This window comes from Alnus glutinosa, chromosome 2 (genome assembly GCF_958979055.1).
Source record: "Alnus glutinosa chromosome 2, dhAlnGlut1.1, whole genome shotgun sequence".
In the NCBI taxonomy this organism is placed as follows: domain Eukaryota; kingdom Viridiplantae; phylum Streptophyta; class Magnoliopsida; order Fagales; family Betulaceae; genus Alnus; species Alnus glutinosa.
This window is the reverse complement of record NC_084887.1, coordinates 2059849-2085310: the sequence shown is the minus strand read 5'-3', so window position 1 is coordinate 2085310 and position 25462 is coordinate 2059849. Positions and strand designations below refer to the sequence as shown.

Here is a 25462-nt window from a genome sequence, read left to right as displayed (position 1 = left end):
TTTTTTTTTTAAAAATAAGTATTTTTTATTTTTTTTAATAAATTTTTTATTTTTTTATTACGGTGGACACGTGTCGCCATCTTATTGGCGACACGTGTCGCTGACGTGGCATTTAACGGAATCTGTTAAAAATTTTAACAGAATTTGACGCCAGGGATCGATTTGTAATTATTGCATATTACGAGGATCTCCCATGAACTTTTTAAACCATAGGGAGTGAAAAATAATTATGGTATACCACAGGGACCAACGGTGCAATTATCCCTAAAAAAAATAGTGCCCTAAATTACCTTCAAAATCGTTCTTTTTTAAAAATTTACCCTTTTGCATGCTGTGCAAACAAGTTTATCTTTCCATATTTACAAACCATCATTTTTTTTAAACATAATCTCAAATGGAATATTTTCTACGATTTTGTTTTAAAAATGCACGTTTGGCCTGTGAAACCTTGGGGCCAACGAGAAATATCCTAACAAACTCTGATAATACAATATTGGGTTGTAGAACATATAAATTAGGCCTATTAGCTCAACCCTTCGCTACATGAACCAAGGCTCAATATTAAATTCCAATCAGAAAGATTAAGTTACATATTAAGAGTCTATTTGGCACTTTAATTTTATAGGTAAAAAGTGCGTTTTTAAACAAAATCAAGAAAAGTATCTTGTTTGAAAATGCGTTTTTAAAAAATTACGGTTATGTTTTCAAATTGCCAATAAGGAAGTACGTACGCACGATTTTAAAGGCCATCAGACTGCAATTTTGCTGAAGTTTAATTGCGTTTTTAAAAATTACGTTTTAAAGTTACTATATTTTAGATCGTACGTTTTGAAACTGCAAAACCAAACACACCCGAATGGGCCAGGATCGGAGCAGAATACAAAAGATACTCTTAACACATTATAAACATTACTAGAGATGAGTTTATGTGCTACACAACGAGAGGTAGCACTCTCTCATCTTTCAAGTTCATTATGAATGACTGCAGGGTTTATTCTGATCAGGTTCAGACACCACTTAAACTGACTGTCGTATTGATCAATCACCTAAAGCCTCTTATTGACAAAGAATTGAAACACAAACATTTGCATTAGAAAATGAATAAAAGGAAATTAAGAAAAGATGGATCAGTACTTTGTTTTTACACGGCAGCAGTCAGGAAATCTAGGGCATGGACAAATAGTAGGATGATATTCCCTGCCTTCCACGGCTGATGGCATGGCTGTGGCCATGATCACAAGGAAGAGAAGCACCAGCTTGATAGCAAACTGAAGAAGATTCAGATTCTCCATGGCAGATGGTTCTTCTAAACTTGAGAGCCTGAGCCTCCCCTACTTATGGAGATGTGATCCAGCCATGTTTAGAAAATGAGAGTCCTTCAAGGGGCCTCAACGTCTTGCTGAGATTAGGTTCCATGCATGTTTAGTAACTGAGTAACTACCTCCAACTGTTTTCCTAAATAAGGATATGACATAAAGAAAAGTCAGTTTCTCAACCTGTCTTTGAAAATCTTATTATTTGAGTAATGCTAGAAATTATATATATTTTAGGGATAATTTCACAAAAGGGTATCGAATTATACGCCGTTTTGAGATAATGATATTAAACTAGCAAACGTCTCAAACTAGAGTATTCAAGTTTTCAAACGTCTCACTTAAGGGTACTCCGTTAGGATTTGTTGTTAAATCCTGCAAAAATTTTCAAAATAACCATGTGTTTATTTATTTAAAAAGAAATTGTAAAATTTTCAAAGATTCAGGCAATGATATTTTTTCAAATTTCGTTAAATTCTGACCAACATCTAGATCATATCATTTTTTTTTCTTTTTTCCTAAAGAAATAAGAATATTTTAAGTACTCTGTTAGAAAAATAAGAGTATTTTCCTAAAAAGTTTTATGCTAATATGTACGTATTCAAGTCTTTACATATGGTAATTTCTTTTCCATTTCATTCGTAATTGAATCTTGAAATCAGATTTCTCTATTTGATGGGTGAGTTATTTTTTTTTTTTGAAGGAAAGTTGAACTTTCATTAATTTAACCAACCATTACAACAAACATTTCAGAATACATACATTGCAGCATACATCCACCCTAGGTGTACAAACAATTTGAGTCCAAAGACTCAAATAAATACAGACAGTTGCAACTAAAAAAATCCAACCAACAGAATGGTGCCTCTGCGTTGACATACACCTTTACTTGAATAAGGAGTCGGTCACACAAACTAGGCCAAAGCCAATGATTGAATTAGTACACGCACAATGCAAACTGTCAAAGAAACCAACAACTAAATTAAAACACAGGAGAGCTTAAAGAGGATTCTGTCTTCCGGGAGAGCCACCGTCAGTGGCGGTGCGTGTAACACACGCGCCGGCGCCAGAGCATCCCCTCAACCCCCAAACACCGAAAACCTCTGATCTCCACTAGCCCCACCATACACGCCGAAAAACACACGGATTGAAGCCCCCACGCGCGCCCAAATCAGAAAGAAAGCACTGGCGCGTGAAGCCCACGCACCGACCACCGAGAAACCCCACGGCCGTGAAGAGCGGCAGAAGCACCAGAGACTGACGGCGAAAAAGGCAAGAAGGCGCATGTTCACTAGAAGACGACAAAGAAACGTAGATCTAGCCACCAAAATCCGACCATGAGAAACGCAAGGCCACTGAAACTCCGCCGTCGAACACACCGAGATCAACCATGCCCCTCCGACATCCTCCACAGAGAACTCTCTTGCCACCACAAACTAAAACTAGACAAAACAAAAAAAACTCCACCGGATTATTGTTAGAATATAAGACATAGTAATTATTTCTTATAAGATAATTACCTTATAAGATTGATTGTAATTGATTTAATTATCATATTTATTTATCATAATTCTCCTATAATTAAATAAGAGTCTTTAATATGATAAACATATTAAGTGAATTATAGCAAAATATAACATTTACCATACTTATCTACTCTAATTCTCCTATAATTAAATATAATTTTTAGAGCTTTATTCGGTGAACTTACGTGATAAACAGAGCTTTTTTTCTTTTTTGATAAGACTACCAAAACTCTATTGTTGACCCGTGATCAACGCGGTCTATTTTTATTTTTTGTTATTCTTTATCTATTTTGTGAGAAATCCTTCCCATACTTGCGTCACCTCAAGTGCCATTTTATTGTGGCTTTGTTCGACACATACCCCAAGAATTAATGCCAAATGGTGTGAGCAGAGGTAAGGAGACTCGGGGCTCGAATAGAATCCGGCTACTTGGATTGCAAGAATTAATTAATTATGGGGCTATATGAAGGATAAATGCATACATGCCATATGTGTATATTATATTAATTTATATATTTATACACAACATATGATAACAGCCGCAGCCTGTTAGCAGGCAAGGGGCTCGACGCTGGCCACTACCCAGCCAAGACCGTACCCTACTAGCGGAAGACACTTGACAAAGGACATACCTACCTAGAAGACACAAATTTGGCACCACGCTTGACCAAGGTTGCCTTAATTAAAGGACGACTCTTGACTGAGACCGTATAGAAAAAACAGTGCATAAGAAAGGGAAGGCAACCATTATTCCAAGTAGAGACAGAAACATAAATTTAACTTTAAGAGGGCCAAATTGTCTCACTTTTTTTTTCTTTTTTTTTTTTCACGGGCCAAAATAAGTAAAAAAAAAAAAAAAAAAAGTCCTAAACTTTTCTTTTCTTTTCTTTTTTAAGATTGGTCGTGCAATCAACTACATCATCAAACGACTAAATCAGGAACGGAGCCAAAAGTTCTTATGGATAGGGGCCAGTGGCAAAAAAAAAAATTATTGACAGGGACTAATAGACTAAATTTTTAATTTTTTAGCTCATTTTTTTTTTTTTGAGATTTTTTTTAATCTTATAAATTTTTTATGTGGGAAGGAGATTTGAGGGTGTCGCTTTCAAATTAAGATAAGAGGATGGAATTTAATTAGTGAAGATTGGATGCTTATAGTCAACCGATTGATTATCAAACTTTGTTTTCGATGATATTTTGGACAGCATCCGGCCTGCTCAGAAACTACAAATATATAGACGTTTGCAATGACGTTGCTTACACAATTATTTTAGCTACCAAGTCTAGGGGCTAAAGTAGCCAAAATTGTCATGAATATCTATCTCTTATATGAGATACAAAAGAAGTGCATATCAACAACATATACACATAGCAGACAGAAAGAGAGAAGGAAATGGATTCCAAGATAGTTGAAGCTACTGATAAGCCTCATGCAGTTTGTATTCCATACCCAATGCAAAGCCACATAAAGGCCATGCTAAAATTTGCAAAGCTTCTCCACGGTAAAGGTTTTCACATAACCTTTGTCAACACTGAGTTCAACCACCAACGTTTTCTGAAATCTCGAGATCCCAAGTCCTTAGATGGTTTGCCTGACTTCCAATTCAAAACCATTCCAGACAGCCTTCCTCCGTCGGATTCCAACGCTTCCCAAGACAGTAATGCTCTTTGCGAATCCGTTATGAAAAACTTCTTGGCTCCATTTTCAGACATCCTTGTCAAACTCAACACTACAACTTCAAACAATCTTCCAGTAACTTGCATTATCTCAGATGCTGTCATGGCATTCACTTACACTGCTGGTCGAGAACTTGGAATCCCTGTTGTAATGCTCTTCGCCATCTCAGCTTCCAGCTTAATGGATATTATGCAGTCTCCTCTTTTCACGGAAAAAGGCCTTACACCCCTTAAAGGTATAACACCCTACTGAAATCTTGGATTATCTCTGTTATGATTGATTTCAAGTTTCCAAACTAAGTTCTGTTCGTACTACAGATCCAAATGACCATGTCTTAAAAGTGACCATTCAAGTAGTAGAGACAAATCCTAAAGCTGCAGGAATCGTTGTTCACACATTTGACGCATTAGAACAAGAAGCTTTGGATGCTCTCTCCCCCATGTTTCCTCGTGTATATGCCATTGGCCCTCAGCAACTACTACTCAATCACTTACCCAATGACCCTCTGAAGTCAACTGGGTATAGTTTATGGAAAGAAGAAACTGAGTGCCTCGATTGGCTCAACTCTAAGGCACCAAACTCTGTGATTTATGTAAACTTTGGCAGCGTTATTGTCATAACACCACAGCAGCTGGTTGGGTTTGCTTGGGGACTTGCAAATAGCAACTTCATGTTTCTGTGGATCATTAGGCCTGATTTAGTTGTTGGTGATTCGGCGATTTTGCCACGTGAGTTCGTGGAAGAAACTAAAGGAAGAGGACTAATAGCTAGTTGGTGCCCTCAAGAGGAAGTGCTGAACCACTCCTCCATTGGAGGGTTCTTAACTCACTGCGGGTGGAATTCAATTATGGAAAGTTTGTGTGCAGGAGTGCCAATGCTTTGTTGTCCATTTGATTGGGATCAGCCAAGAAACTGCAAGTATGCTTGCAATGAATGGGGCATTGGCATGGAGATTGATAAGGGTGCCAAGAGAGGGGAATTGGAGAAGATTGTGAGAGAGTTGATGGAGGGAAACAAGGGTAAGAAAATGAAGCAAAAGGTCATGGAGTGGAAAAAATTGGCCGAAGAGGCCACTGGTCCACATGGGTCGTCGTCCATCAACTTAGACAAGTTGGTGAATGAAGTGCTTTTATCAAAAGCATAGATGTTTTAGAAGAAAGTGACAATAATGATTAATTTGGGTATACTCTGTTACCAAAAGAAAGTTTTCTTGGTGCAGTTGTTTGATTGCTGCCCAAGGGTTTGACTTGCCATGGTGTTCATGGGAGAAAATCAGCTAAATTTAATATGCACGTAGAGATCAAGACCAAGACCCAGCATTAAATATCTTTTACACCAAACACGTTGATATATATCAACTATTTATGTCAGCATTAATGATTTTATTTTTATTTTTTTTCCTAATAAAACAGAACCACTCCACCTGCTTCTAATTTGTATCTTATAATATTCTCCTCTATCCATCAAGTTTCTCATACCCCATAACACTTCTTTTGCATTTTCAGTTTTTCGATTGCCAGTTTCTCATGAATTCTGTTGTGATATGATGGCTTGAATTTTGAGTTTTAAGAAAAAGAATTAATATTAATATTACCTTGAGGCATCCAAGACACAACAATTGAAACAATGTAATCCCAAAGAAGCAATTGCGTTGCCAAGCAACAAAGACAAAACTAAGTAATAATTCTTGATACAAACAACTGCGGTATATGATCATACAAATGAGAAATAAGTTTAATCATAACTAATGGCTCTGTAAATTAAAAATCGCCCCTTTCAACTGTGCAATAGAGCCAAAAAAGAAGAAACGGAAAAATACAAAACCCAAAAACAGAGAGAGAAAGAAAACAGAGGAAGAAAAAAGAAGGGACGGGAGAGAGAGAGATTTTTTTTTTTTTTTTTTTTTTTTTTTTTTTTTTTAAGTGAGAGAGATTGAATAGCTAGGAAATCTCAATCCTTGTTGAAAAGAAAAACTAAAACACACGTGCATAAATAAAATAACATTAAGGAAAAATTTCATTAACCACTCCTGATCTCTTATCAATTTTACAATCATACTCATAAACTTTAAAACGTTTCAGTTTAGTATATCCGCTTTTTAATTTTTTTTTTTTAAAAAAAAAAATTACAAATTCGGCCACCAAGCAAAAATTCAACAAATGTCATATTAAAATCCATCCTTATTTAATCAAATTATTAATGATTGATCACAAATCCCACTTGTTTAAAATTTACGTTCACTATCCAGAAAAATTAATAAGTTAAAAATTCACAATGTTCAATTGGGCCAATTAAATCTGTTTGTTGGCTCATCTCGTTCAATTTCACAAGTTCAATCCTAAATAGGCTGAAAATTTGCTTTACTAAACCCTTTCATATCCGTCAAATAATTATAGGCCCTCAAAGATTTAAACCCTAATTTGTCTTTACAAAAAATAATCATCTTATTTACCAATCATGGGTATAACAGTCCTTTGCGAGCGCTCTTGTTCTCTTGATGGACGAGATCATTTATTTGTATCATTCTCGCCTATTACTTTGTTACTTGTTTTTAGCACCGTTTTCTGTCTATTTCAGAGTTGTTGTTTGGGTTGCCCTCCCATTTTCTGTTTTAATTTGTTTTAATTTTTTCCTTTTCCGTTCCCCATATTTCAATAGAAAAAAAAAAAAAAAAAAAAAAAAAAAAAAAAAAAAAAAACCATGGGTTGAGTTATCAAATAGCTATAACTCTCTTACAAAGATTCCTCAAACCTATTTGCTCATTTAAGGATTGGCGGTATTTCTGTCAGCATTCCCAGCAAGTTCGGAAATCGGTCATTGCTGGTAGGGGTGTAAACGAACTGAGTTACTTGTGAGATTACTCGAGATCGACTTGAATAAACTCAACTCGTACTCGAATCAATTATTAAATGAGCTACTCGTGAACATGAAATCAAACTCGATTATTAAACGATGCAAACTCGTATAAACTCGACTCGACTCGACTCGATTAAAACTCATGAACCCACTCGTATAAGACTCGACTCGTGTGTGTGTGTGTGTGTGTGTGTGTGTATATATATATATATATATATATAATTTTATAATATACTATATTAATAAATAATATACTATACGTAAGCAAAAATTAATTAACAAATAACAATAGTTATTAGTCAGTATATATTAATTGGTTATAATTTATTAGTTATAGGTATGTAAAATAATAAAAGTGAATAATATCAATAATTAATTACATATGATATAATGACAATCCACATACTTAATCATATTATTCATGTAATACAATAGGATTATACAACTATATGATCATATAATAATATAACATTGTGCCATATGACATGTAAATATAAAATATGCAATCACTTTATTATATGTTGTGAGTATTATTATTAAATATTTAATAATCATTATATCACGTGATCTAAGATCTAAGATCATACGAATTGTTAATCATGTTAATATGTTAAATATGCTATTATATGATAATACTTAGATCATAAGATCATATAATATTAGTATTATTAGTAGGTAGTTATAAATTATGATAATTATGATTTATGACTCATAAATTCATAATGATCAATTTGATCATACTTAATTACTTATTATAAATTCATAGATAATTGTAATTCAAATTATAGACTCATTGGCAATTACCTTATTATTTGCCTTAATTGCAAAATCTTAATACGCGCAGGGGTACATTATTTGAAATCTTGTGGTTTAATTTTTTTTTTTTTTTTTTTTGCTAAATTCAATAATTTGAATTATAATACCGACCCAACTCGAGCTTTATTATTTGTTAAATGAGTTGAGCCCGAACAGGATCAGCTTGTTTAGATTATTCAAATCTAGTTGCCGGCATATTAGATTATTCAAATTGCTATCGCTTCCAAAAAGTACTACAAATAGACATTTGCAATGTCTCACGTGCATGTCGAGTTAAATTCTCATTATTTGAAGAAAAACTGTCCTTATTTGGAATTGAAGGAGCCGCCTCTGCTTTACGTGCATGTCAAGTGAATGATGCGGTCAAAGGTCAGGGGATAAAGGATATTCAATGCATCTGACGTTTATTTTGGAACAGTCGGTAGTTAACTACCGACTGTTTCAAATCATTTTTCTATTTTATATTCAATGCAATATAAAATTCTCATTATTTGAAGAAAAACTTTGTCCTTATTTGAAATTGAAGGAGCCGCTTCAGCTTTACGTGCATGTCAAGTGAATGATGCGGTCAAAGGTCAAGGGGATAAAGGATATTCGATGCAAATAGACATACAAGATTGTCATGAATAGGTAGATGGATAAAATGGGTCATTATATAAGACAGACACACGCAAACAGATACACACGTAAACAGAAAGAGAGAAGGAAATGGATTCCAAGATTGTAGCGGCTGATAAGCCTCATGCAGTTTGTATTCCATGCCCAGTTCAAAGCCACATAAAGTCTATGCTGAAATTTGCAAAGCTTCTCCACGGTAAAGGTTTTCACATAACCTTTGTCAACACTGAGTTCAACCACCAACGTTTTCTGAAATCTAGAGGCCCCAAGTCCTTAGATGACTTGCCTGACTTCCAATTCAAAACCATTCCAGACAGCCTTCCTCCATCAGATTCCAATGCTACCCAAGACACTAATGCTCTTAGCGAATCCATTATGGAAAACTTCTTGGCTCCATTTTCAGACATCCTCGTCAAACTCAACACTTCAACTTCAAACAATCTTCCAGTGACTTGCATTATCGCAGATGGTTTCCTGGCATTCACTCACATTGCTGCTCGAGAACTTGGAATCCCTATTGTATTGCTCTTCCCGGTCTCTGCTTGCAGCTTAATGGGTTCTGTGCAGCTTCCTCGTCTCAGGGACAAAGGCCTCACACCCCTTAAAGGTATAACACAAAAGAGAAATACCCTACTGAAATTAATCTTGGATTATCTATTATAATTGATTACAAGTTTTCAAACTAAAAACATCAATCATTTGTTTTTGCAGATGAGAGTTATCTGACAAATGGGTACCTAGACACAGTTCTAGACTGGATTCCTGGTATGAGAAACATCCGATTGAGGGATCTCCCAAGTTATGTTCGTACTACAGATCCAAATGACCTTGTCTTCAAAATGGTTATTGAAGCAGTAGAGAGAGCTCCTACAGCTGCAGGAATTGTTGTTCACTCATTTGATGCGTTAGAGCAAGAAGTTTTGGATGCTCTCTCCCCCATCTTGCCTCATGTATATGCCATTGGCCCTCAGCAACTACTACTTAATCACTCACCCAATGACCCTTTGAAATCAACTGGGTATAGTTTATGGAAAGAAGAAACTGAGTGCCTTAATTGGCTCAACTCTAAAGCACCTAACTCAGTGATTTATGTGAACTTTGGTAGCATTACTGTCATGACACCACAGCAGCTGGTTGAGTTTGGTTGGGGACTTGCAAATAGCAAGTTCATGTTTCTGTGGATAATTAGACCTGATTTAGTTGTTGGTGATTCATCAATTTTGCCACCTGAGTTATTGGAAGAAATTAAAGGCAGAGGACTAATAGCTAGTTGGTGCCCTCAAGAGGAGGTGCTGAACCACTCCTCCATTGGAGGGTTCTTAACTCACTGCGGGTGGAATTCAATTATTGAAAGTGTTTGTGCAGGAGTGCCCATGCTTTGTTGGCCATTCTGGGGGGATCAACAAACAAATTGCAAGTATGCTTGCAATGAATGGGGCATTGGCATGGAGATTGATAATGGTGCCAAGAGAGGGGAAGTGGAGAAGATTGTGAGAGAGTTGATGGAGGGAAACAAGGGTAAGAAAATGAAGCAAAAGGTCATGGAGTGGAAAAAATTGGCCGAAGAGGCCACTGGTCCACATGGGTCTTCATCCATCAACTTAGACAAGTTGGTGAATGAAGTGCTTTTATCAAAAGGATAGATGTTTGAGAAGGAAGTGACAATGATGAAAAGGGTTTTCTTTTTTATACTCTCAGTGTACTAAGTGGCGTCTCGCACTTTTAATGTGATTGACTTATTACTTATAAAAAAAAAAATAATAATAATGAAAGAAGTATCATCAATGAGAAATTTGGGTATGCTCTGATACCAATAGAAAGATTTCTTGCTACAATAGTTGATTGCTGCCAAGGGTTTGACTTACAATAGTTTTCATGGAGAAAATGAAAGCAATCCTTTTCTTCTTTTTCTTTTTTCTTTTCTTTTTTTTTTTATCTTTTTTTTTTTTTTAATGAATAAAATCCAGGCAAACTGAATATGAACATAAATGACATCATTTACAAAATCTAATAATTCCATATCAGAAAGCCATTAAGACTCTTGAAATGCCTCTACATCAACGGGAATATGACATGACATCCCATTTTTTTGTACTAACAAAATGTGATAAGCCATATAAAATCATGCAAGCCTGATGGCCTGCTTTGAATTTCTTCAATCCTTTAAACTAGCTCTCAATCTTCAAGTGCTTTTGATCTCCAAAATTTCTCATTTACCACTGTTCACTGTTGTCTTCTCTCTTAGGTTCGCCCCCAGAATAGGATAATAATCAACCCCTTTCGAGTTTGATGAAGTTGTGTCCATGAGAATGGAGATTTTTAAATTATACTTTGTTCGCACACTATAGAAGAGGGGATAACAGAGGGTCCTCTATCTCCCTTATCTAAAACATGTTACCTAAGATTAGAAGGAGACATCAAATACATCCCAATGAGGCGCACAGTACTGTGATGCAAGTGTTATGCTACAAGTCGTTGTTTATATTAGAAATGAGAACAAAGAGAATTTGGGAATTTGGAATTATATTCAATCATCGATTAAGAGTTTACAAAACTACATGTATACATTCTGCAGAAAAGAAAAACTAACTAACTGAAGTAAAACTAACTAGTTAAGTTAACTAACCAGCCGGTTAATCTGCTAATCTAACACGTGTTTTACAGCTAATCAAACACGTGATTTACATGTGTAACTCAATACCCCCCCTCAAGATGAACAATGGATGTTGAGAATGTTCATCTTGGATAACAAAGACTGAAAAACAGTAGAGCCAAGAGGCTTAGTAAACAAGTCAGCCAACTGATTAGAGGAAGTAACATGTAAAGTCCGAACTAAACCATGTTGGATTTTTTCTTGCACAACATGACAATCGATCTCGATGTGTTTAGTTCGTTCGTGATAGACTGGATTAGCAGCAATGTGCAAAGCAGCCTTGCTGTCACAGAATAAAAGAGCAGCTTGAGGATGCAAAATCTGGAAATCTTTGAGAAGCTGGAACAACCAAGTAATCTCACAACAAGCAGCAGCCATAGACCGATATTCGGCCTCAGCAGAAGAACGAGAAACAGTAGTTTGTTTCTTAGATTTCCAAGAGATCAAAGAATTTCCTAGAAAAACACAAAACCCGGAAACTGATCTGCGGGTGTCAGAGCAACTAGCCCAGTCAGAATCACAAAATGCCTTTAATGACAAGGGGAAGAAGCTGGAAAAAACAAGCCCTGACCAGGAGCAGCTTTGATGTAACGAAGGATCCGAAATACAGCATCTAAATGAGGCTTTTGAGGGGCCTGCATGAACTGACTTAAGGTATTGACAGCATAGGTTAAGTCAGGACGAGTAATAGTGAGATAGAGTAGCCTACCAATCAACCTGCGATAAGACTTAGGATCATCAAGCAACTCACCATCCGAAGTAGAAAATCTAGCATTAGAGTCCATCGGAAAAACAGAAGGCTTAGCAGCCAAGTGACCAGTATCACTTAAGATGTCCAAAGCAAACTTGCGTTGGCGCAAAGAAATTCCAGCATTAGACCGAGCAATCTCCAAGCCAAGGAAAAACTTCAAAGGACCAAAATCTTTGAGTTTGAAATGAGTATTCAGAAACATAGTAAAATCAGTAATAGATTGTGTATCATTGCTTGCCAAAATGATGTCATCCACGTAAACAAGGAGAGCCATAAAAGAGGATCCTGTGGACTTAGTAAACAAAGAGTAATCGGATTGAGATTGTGTAAAACCATGAAGAAGTAAGGTGGAAGAGAACTTTGAGAACCACTGCCGAGAGGCTTGCTTCAAGCCATAAATGGATTTGTTCAATTTACAAACCCGAGTATCCCCCTTAGAGATGAAACCGGGAGGAGGCTTCATGAAGACTTCTTCATCAAGATCACCATGTAAGAAGGCATTATTGACATCTAACTGATGAAGATGCCAATTATTAATGGCTGCCAATGCTAATAAACACCGAACAGTGGTCAATTTTGCCACTGGAGAGAAAGTCTCAAAGTAGCCCAAGCCTTCACATTGAGTAAATCCGTTTGCTACAAATCGGGCCTTATGCCTTTCAATGGAACCATCAGAATTGTGTTTGATCTTAAACACCCACTTGCAACCTATAGGAGTTTTGTTAGGAGGTAAAGGCATAAGGGTTCAAGTATTGTTATCCTCAAGGGCCTTGATTTTAGCTTGCATAGCATCACGCCAGCAAGAGTGCTGAACTGCTTCGTGATAAAAAGTAGGCTCAATGGAAGAAGAAACCGAAAGAACAAATTGTTTATAAGAAGGAGACAATTTATTGTAAGAAAGAACAGAGGAAAGAGCATAAGGATTACCTGAAGAACTTGGAAAATAACATGGAGAAGAGTGAGAAGATGTGGCCAGTTGACAATGAAAATCCTGAAGATAACTAGGTGGATGTTTAATCCGGGAAGACTTTCTAAGAGAAGGAACAGAATCCGCAATGGTAGGAAGGACAGGAGACGGATCAGAAACAAGAATAACATGATACAGATCAGAATTAAAAGAAATATCAGCATTAGAAGGTGAAGAAAGAGAAGGATGATTAGAAGAAAAAATAGTCTCATCATCAGAAATGGGAACAGGAAGAACAATGTTATGAAAAAAAGGATAAGAGGAAAGAAAATCAGGATGATATGGAAAAATGGTTTCATGAAATATAACATCTCGAGAAACAAAAACAGTATGAGTAGAGAGATCAAACAATTTGTAACCTTTGATGTTATAAGGATAGCCAATGAAAAGACAAGGCTTAGCCCGGGGATCAAACTTAGAACGATTTCTAGCAAGAGTAGAGGCAAAACATAGACAACCAATCACACGAAGATGTGAAAAAGTAGGAAGAACAGAAAATAAGCATTCAAAAGGAGTTTTATTAGACAAAGTAGGAGTAGGAATACGATTGATGATATGAGCAGCCGAGAGAACACACTCACCCCAGAAAAACAAAGGAAGATTAGCCTGAAATCTTAATGCGCGGGCAACATTGAGGAGATGCTGATGTTTTCTCTCCATAACAGAATTCTGTTGAGGAGTTTCAACACAGCTGAGTTGATGTATAATGCCCTTGGATTGACAAAATTCAGGCATATGAAATTCAATACCATTATCACTTCTTAAAGTTTTAACTTTGGTATTGAATTGAGTTTCAATAAGATTGATAAAAGACATAAGTAAATGTCGGGTTTGAGACTTAGTAACCATTAGATGCACCCATGTGAATCTAGAAAAATCATCAACTATGGTGAGAAAATATTTAACATCATTGAGTGAATCAGTGGAATAAGGGCCCCAAATATCACAATGAATCAAATCAAAAAATTTATTGGATATTGAATCACTTACAGGAAAAGGTAAGCGATGTTGCTTAGCCAATGGACAAAATGTACAACAATTATTGGTATTAACAGAAATGCTAGAATCATATTGACTAAGCAATTTTAGTCTAGAATTAGACAAGTGTCCCAAGCGAAAATGCCATACATCCAAAGAAACTTGTTTAACAGAAAGGCTATGAGCTAAAACATTAGGGAAAGTAAAGACAGGCAATTCTGAATTGTTAAGGAGGTGGAATAGACCAGCATTTTCTCTACCCACTCCAATCATCTTCCAGGTCAACAGGTTCTGGATGAAGCAAAAATCAGCAAGAAAAATGAGACAACAAGAGAAAAATTTTGTGAGTTTACTTGCTGAAATAAGATTGAAAGAAAAAGAAGGAACACATAAGACATCAGTTAGAATTAAAGAAGAAGATATTCTAACAGTGCCTACATGTGTAACCGAGACAAGCTGTCCATTTGGTAGTTTGACAAATTTGGAAATGGTGGCAGTAATAGTAGTAAAAAAAGAAAGAGAGCAAACCATATGATCAGTGGCACCCGTGTCAATGATCCACGGTTGATTAACAAGTCGAGAAGCAACTTGAAAAGTGGAAATTGAAGAAAAAACAGAATGTTGTGAATGGTTATTGAAAGAAGCAGAAAATGTGGAACGGTTACCTGACATATTTGGAACCAGATGATTTTGAGGTATTCCAACCTGATTCACTGAGGAGACCACATCAGAATTTTTTGTTTTGATCAGGGCAAACAATTGCTGAATTTGCTCTTGGATAAGAGGCAGGGCAGCAGTGGATGAATCAGCCTCAGATACTTGATGAACAGAATGGTGTTCTGTAGCTTGCTGTCCTTTGGTAAATTTCGAAATTTATTTGAAATTGAAGGAGGCGCTTCAGCTTTACGTGCATGTCAAGTGAATGATGCGGTCAAAGGTCAAGGGGATAAAGGATATTCAATGCAAATAGACATACAAGATTGTCATGAATAGGTAGATGGATAAAATGGGTCATTATATAAGACAGACACGCACAAACAGATACACACGCAAACAGAAAGAGAGAAGGAAATGGATTCGAAGATTGTAGCGGCTGATAAGCCTCATGCAGTTTGTATTCCATGCCCAGTTCAAAGCCACATAAAGTCTATGCTGAAATTTGCAAAGCTTCTCCACGGTAAAGGTTTTCACATAACCTTTGTCAACACTGAGTTCAACCACCAACGTTTTCTGAAATCTAGAGGCCCCAAGTCCTTAGATGACTTGCCTGACTTCCAATTCAAAACCATTCCGGACAGCCTTCCTCCATCAGATTCCAATGCTACCCAAGACATTGATGCTCTTGGCGAATCCATTATGGAAAACTTCTTGGCTCCATTTTCAGACATCCTCGTCAAACTCAACACTTCAACTTCAAAAAATCTTCCAGTGACTTGCATTATCGCAGATGGTTTCCTGGCATTCACTCACATTGCTGCTCGAGAACTTGGAATCCCTATTGTATTGCTCTTCCCGGTCTCTGCTTGCAGCTTAATGGGTTCTATGCAGCTTCCTCATCTCAGGGACAAAGGCCTCACACCCCTTAAAGGTATAACACAAAAGAGAAATACCCTACTGAAATTAATCTTGGATTCTCTATTAAAATTGATTACAAGTTTTCAAACTAAAAACATCAGTCATTTGTTTTTGCAGATGAGAGTTATCTGACAAATGGGTACCTAGACACAGTTCTAGACTGGATTCCTGGTATGAGAAACATCCGATTGAGGGATCTCCCAAGTTATGTTCGTACTACAGATCCAAATGACCCTGTCTTCAAAATGGTTATTGAAGCAGTAGAGAGAGCTCCTACAGCAGCAGGAATTGTTGTTCACTCATTTGATGCGTTAGAGCAAGAAGTTTTGGATGCTCTTTCCCTCATCTTGCCTCATGTATATGCCATTGGCCCTCAGCAACTACTACTTAATCACATACCCAATGACCCTTTGAAATCAACTGGGTATAGTTTATGGAAAGAAGAAACTGAGTGCCTTAATTGGCTCAACTCTAAAGCACCTAACTCAGTGGTTTATGTGAACTTTGGTAGCATTACTGTCATCACACCACAGCAGCTGGTTGAGTTTGGTTGGGGACTTGCAAATAGCAAGTTCATGTTTCTGTGGATAATTAGACCTGATTTAGTTGTTGGTGATTCATCAATTTTGCCACCTGAGTTATTGGAAGAAATTAAAGGCAGAGGACTAATAGCTAGTTGGTGCCCTCAAGAGGAGGTGCTGAACCACTCCTCCATTGGAGGGTTCTTAACTCACTGCGGGTGGAATTCAATTATTGAAAGTGTTTGTGCAGGAGTGCCCATGCTTTGTTGGCCATTCTTTGGGGATCAACAAACAAATTGCAAGTATGCTTGCAATGAATGGGGCATTGTCATGGAGATTGATAATGGTGCCAAGAGAGGGGAAGTGGAGAAGCTTGCGACAGAGTTCATGGAGGGAAACAAGGGTAATAAAATGAGGACAAAGGTCATGGAGTGGAAAAAATTGGCCGAAGAGGCCACTGGTCCACATGGGTCTTCATCCATCAACTTAGACAAGTTGGTAAATGAAGTGCTTTTATCAAAAGGTTAGATGTTTTAGAAAAAAGTGACAATGATGAAAAGGGTTTTCTTTTTTATACTTCTCAGTGTACTAAGGGGCGTCTCGCACTTTTAATGTGATTGACTTATTACTTATAAAAAAAAAAAATAATAATGAAAGAAGTATCATCATTGAGAAATTTGGGTATGCTCTGATACCAATAGAAAGATTTCTTGCTACAATAGTTGATTGCTGCCAAGGGTTTGACTTACTATAGTTTTCATGGAGAAAATGAAAGCAATTCTTTTTTTCTTTTTCTTTTTTCTTTTCTTTTTTTTTTATCTTTTTTTTTTTTAATGAATAAAATCCAGGCAAACTGAATATGAACATAAATGACATCATTTACAAAATCTAATAATTCCATATCAGAAAGCCATTAAGACTCTTGAAATGCCTCTACATCAACGGGAATATGACATGACATCCCATTTTTTTGTACTAACAAAATGTGATAAGCCATATAAAATCATGCAAGCCTGATGGCCTGCTTTGAATTTCTTCAATCCTCTAAACTAGCTCTCAATCTTCAAGTGCTTTTGATCTCCAAAATTTCTCATTCACCACTGTTCACTGCTGTCTTCTCTCTTAGGTTCGCCCCCAGAATAGGATAATAATCAACCCCTTTCGAGTTTGATGAAGTTGTGTCCATGAGAAAGGAGATTTTTAAATTATACTTTGTTCGCACACTATAGAACAGGGGATAACAGAGGGTCCTCTATCTCTCTTATCTAAAACATGTTATCTAAGATTAGAAGGAGACATCAAATACATCCCAATGAGGCGCACAGTACTGTGATGCAAGTGTTATGCTACAAGTCGTTGTTTACTCTATATGTTGTATACAAACTTATGGTTATGGTTTGAAGGGTGTTAGTAACCCAGTGCAGATGGAATTCTGTTTTTCCCAGAAAGCCCAGTAATTCAAATGCTTGAAGGAGTTATTGTGAGTTTTGGGTGTTTTACAACTCTACTTGTTGTCTAGTATTACTGTTTTTCTCTTTATCGACGTCAATCTAGAATAAGTGTACATTCTATTTAATCTCTATAAAATGCCATGTACTAGGCAGATCTTTTATTGACGAAATGACAAAATGAAGCCCAAAATCACCGAATCAAATCCAAACAACAGAACCAAATCAAAGAAATTAAATCAAAACATTTGCCAAACCTAGGCACAAGCATCATCACGTATATATACAAAACCAAATGCTAAATTCACGCATTCCAATCGCCAAAACCAAAATAAATAAATCATGGTAAAATATCTTAGAATTGCGTGGCTAATCTACACAGAGAGAGAGAGAGAGAGAGAGAGGGGGGGGGGGGGGGGGTAGGAAATAGGAATTGAGGGATCGTACCCGAGCGAGTTGGAGAAGGTGAACGACGTCGCGGAGGTTGTGCTTGTGCAGGTGGCCTTAGCCTTGAAATAGGATTGGAAATTAGAACAAAAGGAACCCTCTCTCTTCTGCACTGCAACCCTCTTAAACCCTAGCATCTGAGAAGCTGAGACTCAGAGATCGTGAACTTCCCCTCTCTCCTCTTGGCCGTTCGATTCTGATCCGGTTTGAGATCGTGAGAGTGAATTTTGGTGCTTTTGCGCCAAAATCTCCCGCGTGTCTTCTAAACTAATAGCGCTATATAAATTTCATTAAATAATATATATATATATATATCAAATATGACTTTTAATTTGGTTTCCCACTTCATATTAATTACCAATCGACGTCGTTAAAGTAAATTTCATTAACAAATTTCCCTTAAAAAATGCTTTTTTTTTTTTTAAAGGGTTTGTGGAGGCTACGACCCCGTTTAGCCCACATTTGCACACGGGGACAAGACTTTTGTGCCGGTATTATTAGGGATGAGATATTAACAATTACAAAGTGTTGTCGTTAATATTAATTTCTTTTTTGTAAAATTAGTGACGATTAACAATGACAACATTTGAGTTGTCGCTAAAAATATGGTCGCCAAAACCGTTTTTCCTGCAGTGCCTACTCCTTGGATTCATGCAAATTTATGTCCTTCTAATAATGCTCACTGCATTTAAATCATATAATACTATTTTTTAAGACCATGATAGCACTATTCTAAAAGAAAAATCATTTTGAGCTTGGAAGAGAAATAACTCATGAAATCTTAATATTTGACAAATGGGAAAGCATATCATTCTTTCAATCTTCTTCTTTTTTAAGTACTCTTTACTATTTGAATAAATATTTTCTCTAAACTGAGAATGAGGAAATTTCTCAAACTTACCTATTAAACTAACATGTGTAGCACGTGAGAATCACATGCATTTTGGATACATGTCAATTTAATATACTAAGTTGGAGAAAATTCCTCTGAGTAATGCTAGAAACATATTTTTATCACACAACTATTCCACAATATTCACATGACAGTCTCAACCAACTTTTGGATTAGTCAACTGCTACGTTAGCATTGTGGGATAATCGTAAAATAATCATGTGGTATATAACATTTCTCAATTCCTCCAATTCAGAAGAAAAAAAAAAAGGCTATGTCTGTTAAAAAAAATTATCTGCTAAATCCTCCCTCCATCTTTTAGTGATTCCACGTTTAGACTTCTTCAAAGGCCTCAACATCTTGGTGAGATTGAGTAATGCTAGAAGGAGGACTAAAGCTCTCCTTGTGTTCTCTCAAATGTCATGTGACTTTAATAATCATCATTGAATCAAAATTTAATAATAATCATATCAAATTCAATAGTGATTTTAAAAATCACATGACATTTGAGAGGACACAAGGAGGATTTTCTAATCCGGCCTCCTTATAAAGTTACTCATTAATTATATTTTGATGAGAACTGTTATTTATTCTTCTTATGTCCTTTTCCCATAAAACTTTTAAAAAAAAATCAACTATTAGATATGTAAGATCCACACTTTACCCATGTGAATGTTTGCTAAATTTTGGTAAATGATGTTGTATCTTAAAAGTTTAGTGGATGCTTTTCTCTAAAAGATTTTTTTTTTTTTTTAATTTAGTTTATTAAACTAACATGTGTCCAAAATGCATGTAATTTTCACAAGCTACCAATTATGCTAGTTTGATAGAGTGGGTAAGAGAAAGAAAATCTTGGTTCAAATATTAAAGAGTGCTTACACAAAAGAAAGCAGATATATTGAAAGAATGATATGCTTTCCCATATGTCAAATATTAAGATTTTACGAGTTTTTTTTTTTTTTTTTTTTTTTTTTTTTTTTTAAGAGTAGTGCCATCATGGTTTTAAAAAGATAATATAATTTAAATGCAGTAACCATTATTAGAATACTAATAAAGATTATGCAATTGAATCCAAGGAATAGGCAACAGGTAGAGGCTCCTTTCAAGAGTCTTGATGGCTTTCTGATATGAAATTATTAGATTTGGTAAATGATGTCATTTACGTTCATATTAAATTTGGCTGATTTTCTCCGATGAACACTATAGCAATTAGCAAGTCAAACCCTTGGGCAGCATTCAAACACTTGTAAGAAATTATATATGTGTCCCTCAGACACATTTAATTCGTTGTAACGGTTGGAATTTAAATAATTATCATAACAGTAATTATTTAATTTATTGTAACGGTTGAATTTTAAATAATTATCATAACGGTAATTATTTAATATAAAGATCAAATATAATTTATTCCACATTAAGTTATATGAAATCATAACGGTTTAAAACGGTTTTTTATATTAATTTTCTGATTTATTCTTCTTGATGGGAGAAGAATAATCAGCCATCTAATTAATAACGAGGGTCCCTAGCCTACCTATATAAAGAGCCATGTGTATCCATCTATTGGCACACATATAGGCACAGGCCAGAAGAACTCTCTAAATTTTTGTCTTTTCAGAATACTTAGTATTGCAAAAAATTTCTTAGTTCTTCGTTCTTCATCAAGCTTGAACAAAATATGGCTGGAGGTATTTACAATTCCGCTGCTTATTATTTTATAGCATTTTATTTTATATATTTTGCTTACAAATAGTATCAGAGCCATTGCCCAGCCTGAGATGGTGGGAGCGTGCACAAGCCCAATGAGGGACGCCAGCGGGGACGCTGGGTCCAAAGAGGGGGTGATTGTGACGTCCCACATCGTCTGGGAATAAAAATGTGCTTATATGTATAAATACATCATTTATGATACAACGTGTTTTAAAGCCGTGATGGTTATGAACCTATCAGAACTCCGCAGTTAAGCGTGCTTCTGCGAGAGCAATCCCAAGATAGGTGTAGCGCCCCAGATTTTTAGTAATGCAATTAATGTCATAAACTAGAATTTAAGACTAAATGAATTAAACTGACGGAATTATTCAGTAGACTGATTGGCATAATAATATTAATAAATAATATTAATGTGTAATAATAACTGCGTGTAATATTACTGTACAATATATATTGGTTTATAAATTTATTATGTTTAAATATTATTGAGATAATAATATTACCGATGAAACAAACTAGACTCAAAACGGGTTTAAAATTACACTTTAGTGAAATTATTATTAATAAAGACCTAGTGTAAAAATACCTAAATCTGCAATAATATCTGCAGGTGATTCGATGCATTTTCTAATAAAATGCTTACCGACACTCTCTCCCACCGACAGAGTTTAAATTCATTTATTTAAAAGTTGATTATTTTATTAATCAGCCGTCCTCCCGCTGTATTCCATTAAGCATTGCCGACACTCAGACCTTTATAACTGGCTTCCTTCTACAGCAGGAACATGCATCCTTCTTTCTTCTTTTACTTCTTCTATTTTATTCTTTTCTTTATTCTTTCATTTGTGCTCCCTGTTGCCCGAATAAGAGATAGAAGCAGGCGAGAGATAGAGAGCTGAGTGAAATTGAGAGAGAAACAGAGCCAGAGAGAAGGAGAATGGGAGAGAGAGTAGTGTAGTCGGGGAGATTGTGAGTGAGACAGAGAGATGAAAGAGAAAGAGAGAGGAAGAATTGAGAGAGAGATAGAGAAAAAGAGAGTGAGAGAACAGAGAAACCGAGACATGAGAGATCGGGAGAGAGAGGGATATGGGAGATCAGGAGAGGGAGAGCCCTGAAGGGAGAGCTCCGGGAGACCCGTGAAAGAGAACCCGCCGAACCCAGGGGAGACCGAAGGTCCGACCTTCTGGCGGCTCATGGTGGGCGACGTTCGTGACTCCCAGTGAACCCAGGGAACGCCGGCGACAACTACCAGTAGAGCTAGGCCGATTTCCGGCCAATGGTAGAGGACCCGTGCGATCCATGATCGGGAGACCCGTGCGACCTGTGTAACCCACGAACCCGAAACCCATCCAGCCCAACCCGGAAGTCCAAAACTCGTAGCCCATAAACCGTGACCCAGCAGGAACCCACGAACCCGTCAAACCCAGTTGAAACCCGAACCGTGAAGACCACCGACCCAGAAGCCCATTCCAGCTGCGATTCAGACCAGACCCGTAGTAGACCCGTGAACCTCGGCCCAACCCAGACGATCCAGCTGAACCCGTGAACCCCGGCCCAACCCGTGACCCGTGAGCCCAGTTCAGCAAGCAGTAGCTGAGCCCAGTCCAGCCCATCCCAGCAAGCAAGCCCAACCCAGTCGGCCCACGAACCAATTTCAGTCCAGACCCGCTGAGCCTGACCCAGCAGTGATCCAACCATGACCTGAACCCGGAGACCCGACCCGCAGGTGACCCGTCTCCGGCAGAGTCTTCCGGCGACTTTTCCGGTGACCTTTCCGGCGACTTCCCGTGACCAAACTCACCGTTTTCACTAGATTTTCTAGTAAAATCCTTAATGTGAGTTTCTGGGTTTTTAATTAACTTAATGGTATATACTTACATGAAATCAATTAATAAGTATTTTAGATTATAACTTTGATAAATATAGAATTGAATATTTTAATAAATAACTTATTAATGTATATTATAGTGTTTAAATCATATGTAGAATAATATGGAAAATGGATAATCTGTGCTATTAAAAATATTAGAGGATGGTTTAAGTGTTAAAACTAATAATAATAATAACATTAGGCAAAGAGGTTTTATAAATAGAATTAGGATTTGTGGTAAATGATGTTAACACTTTATATGTGTATATTTATAATTATGCAGGTGATGAACTGAGAGAATGTACGAAAAGATAGTGAGTATTCCTTACTCACTCAGAATGATCAAGTGGAGCTTTCCATAATGTTTTGATATCTGTTTTATTTAATAGTATGCAACTTGTTTGGAGCATATTGGTTGTAATATGACATGTTTTAGTATTAAGGCATAGAGACAGATAGGAAGCCCTGAGAGGGATAGACAACCCAGTTGGTGGGTTTGAAGCTCTGAGGGATAGACATTCTTAGATTTAGGAGCGATAGACATCCTCGGTTTTGAAGCTCTGAGAGAGATAGACAACCCAGTTGGTGGGTTTGAGGCTCTGAGAGAGATAGACATCCATGGATTTAGGAAAGATACACATCCTCGGTTTTGAAGCTCTGAGAGAGATAGACAACCCAGTTGGTGGGTTTGAGGCTCTGAGAGAGATAGACATCCATGGAATTTTGTGGGATTTGAGGCCCTGTGAGAGATAGACAACCCTAGTATGTGGGTTTGGTACTCTGAGAGGGATAGACAACCCAGGATTGAGGCCTTAAGAAAGGACCCTCAGTGAAAAGCCCGTAGAAAGAATAGAGATTTCGGAGTTTGAGTCCTTGGCATAAGTGTTTATAATTGTTCTCATATTGTTGCACTACATATTGTTGTATCGCATACTTTTAATTAAATCAGTAATCTTATCATTATTGAAAGCAGTTGACTGACCCATGTATTTATATATGGGCGGTATAGCCCATGTTGCAGGTACGAAAGTGTATAAAGCTCAAGGATAGGAGTTTGTTAACATTACAGGAATTAGAACTATTCGATAATGTAGTTGATGATTGTAGTGAATTCTTGTATCAATTGAAATGTAATACTTTAATTACGTTTATCACTCAATAAAGCTCTGATGTGTTATTTAATTCAAGCCTGTTGGATAAATTATATCTTCCGCTGCGAGAGTTTATCTCTGATGTAGTAACGTCACGTGGGAATAGGCAAGAGGTAGAGGCCCCTTTCAAGAGTCTTGATGGCTTTCTGATATGAAATTATTAGATTTGGTAAATGATGTCATTTACGTTCATATTAAATTTGGCTGATTTTCTCCAATGAACACTATAGCAATTAGCAAGTCAAACCCTTGGGCAGCATTCAAACACTTGTAAGAAATTATATATGTGTCCCTCAGACACATTTAATTCGTTGTAACGGTTGGAATTTAAATAATTATCATAACGGTAATTATTTAATATAAAGATTAAATATGATTTATTCCACATTAAGTTATATGAAATCATAACGGTTTAAAACGGTTTTTTATATTAATTTTCTGATTTATTCTTCTTGATGGGAGAAGAATAATCAGCCATCTAATTAATAACGAGGGTCCCTAGCCTACCTATATAAAGAGCCATATGTATCCATCTATTGGCACACATATAGGCACAGGCCAGAAGAACTCTCTAAATTTTTGTCTTTTCAGAATACTTAGTATTGCAAAAAATTTCTTAGTTCTTCGTTCTTCATCAAGCTTGAACAAAATATGGCTGGAGGTATTTACAATTCCGCTGCTTATTATTTTATAGCATTTTATTTTATATATTTTGCTTACAAATGGTATCAGAGCCATTGCCCAGCCTGAGATGGTGGGAGCGTGCACAAGCCCAATGAGGGACGCCAGCGGGGATGCTGGGTCCAAAGAGGGGGTGATTGTGACGTCCCACATCGTCTGGGAATAAAGATGTGCTTATATGTATAAATGCATCATTTATGATACAACGTGTTTTAAAGCCGTGATGGTTATGAACCTATCAGAACTCCGCAGTTAAGCGTGCTTCTGCGAGAGCAATCCCAGGATAGGTGATCTCCTAGGAAGTCTGGTTTGGGAAGCCAAAAGCGGACAATGTTGTGTCATTAACCAACCTCTATGCCAATTTGTTCAGCTTTTAGTTTTGGGAAATTCTTCGTTGATTGAATTGTGTAAATTTTCTGTGCATAAAAATTTATCTCTGTTTATTGTTTATTTTTTTACTGTTTTACTATTTTACATATGTGCCTAAAAATGTTTAAGAAAAGCGTGAACACTGTAAAGCATGTAAAACTATTTATGCATAGAACCCACACTGATTTGTCGTGAAATTATCTGGATAATTGCACACTGTAAAACATGTTTTCCCAACAGTGTAAATCCTGCTTTGTATGATAACAATAAAGAAATTGTTAGGCACATGTTTTGTTTCTTCACATATTCTGGACACTTTGGAGTAAAACCTAAGAAAATAGGCTCTTACCCATTGACGTGAAATCCACCATAAATTCCGGTCGAAGCCCCTTCTCTTCCAATGTTGGCAAAAAACCGCATTAAGTTGAGCGGGTTTTCGGCGCATAAAGTAAGTCGGTGCCATTTCCGTTTGAGGAAAGGCCGCTTTCGGCGGTTTCTTCTCGACGCCGATACAAGCAGCCTTTGCGGGCTGCCTGGATCTTGGACAAACGGCAACGTGGGTCGCCATGTCTGCTGAGCAGCGACCCTCCATGGCCACTGCATGAGGTGGCAGAGTGGAAGGGAAGGGCGGCCGACGCAAGA

The 25462-nt window shown here is 36.8% G+C and overlaps 3 protein-coding genes and 1 long non-coding RNA gene across 4 annotated transcripts; all 4 read left to right on the top strand.

The window, feature by feature from the left end:
- Nucleotides 1-4158: 4158 nt before the first annotated feature.
- Nucleotides 4159-5950, top strand: LOC133861768 (7-deoxyloganetin glucosyltransferase-like). Its single transcript, XM_062297571.1, has 2 exons — nt 4159-4752; nt 4835-5950. The coding sequence occupies exons 1-2, from the start codon at nt 4233-4235 to the stop codon at nt 5659-5661; spliced, it is 1347 nt and encodes a 448-aa protein (XP_062153555.1). The 5' UTR covers nt 4159-4232; the 3' UTR covers nt 5662-5950.
- Nucleotides 5951-8897: 2947 nt separating this feature from the next.
- LOC133860663 (7-deoxyloganetin glucosyltransferase-like) lies at nt 8898-10496 on the top strand. Its single transcript, XM_062296239.1, has 2 exons — nt 8898-9414; nt 9519-10496. The coding sequence occupies exons 1-2, from the start codon at nt 8898-8900 to the stop codon at nt 10448-10450; spliced, it is 1449 nt and encodes a 482-aa protein (XP_062152223.1). The 3' UTR covers nt 10451-10496.
- A 4731-nt stretch (nt 10497-15227) lies between these two features.
- LOC133860664 (7-deoxyloganetin glucosyltransferase-like) lies at nt 15228-16906 on the top strand. The gene is made up of 2 exons (XM_062296240.1): nt 15228-15744; nt 15849-16906. The coding sequence occupies exons 1-2, from the start codon at nt 15228-15230 to the stop codon at nt 16778-16780; spliced, it is 1449 nt and encodes a 482-aa protein (XP_062152224.1). The 3' UTR covers nt 16781-16906.
- Nucleotides 16907-21530: 4624 nt separating this feature from the next.
- LOC133861126 (uncharacterized) lies at nt 21531-23964 on the top strand. Its single transcript, XR_009898961.1, has 3 exons — nt 21531-22584; nt 22903-22933; nt 23629-23964. It is a non-coding gene; the product is annotated as an uncharacterized LOC133861126 (long non-coding RNA).
- The last annotated feature ends 1498 nt before the right edge of the window (nt 23965-25462 follow it).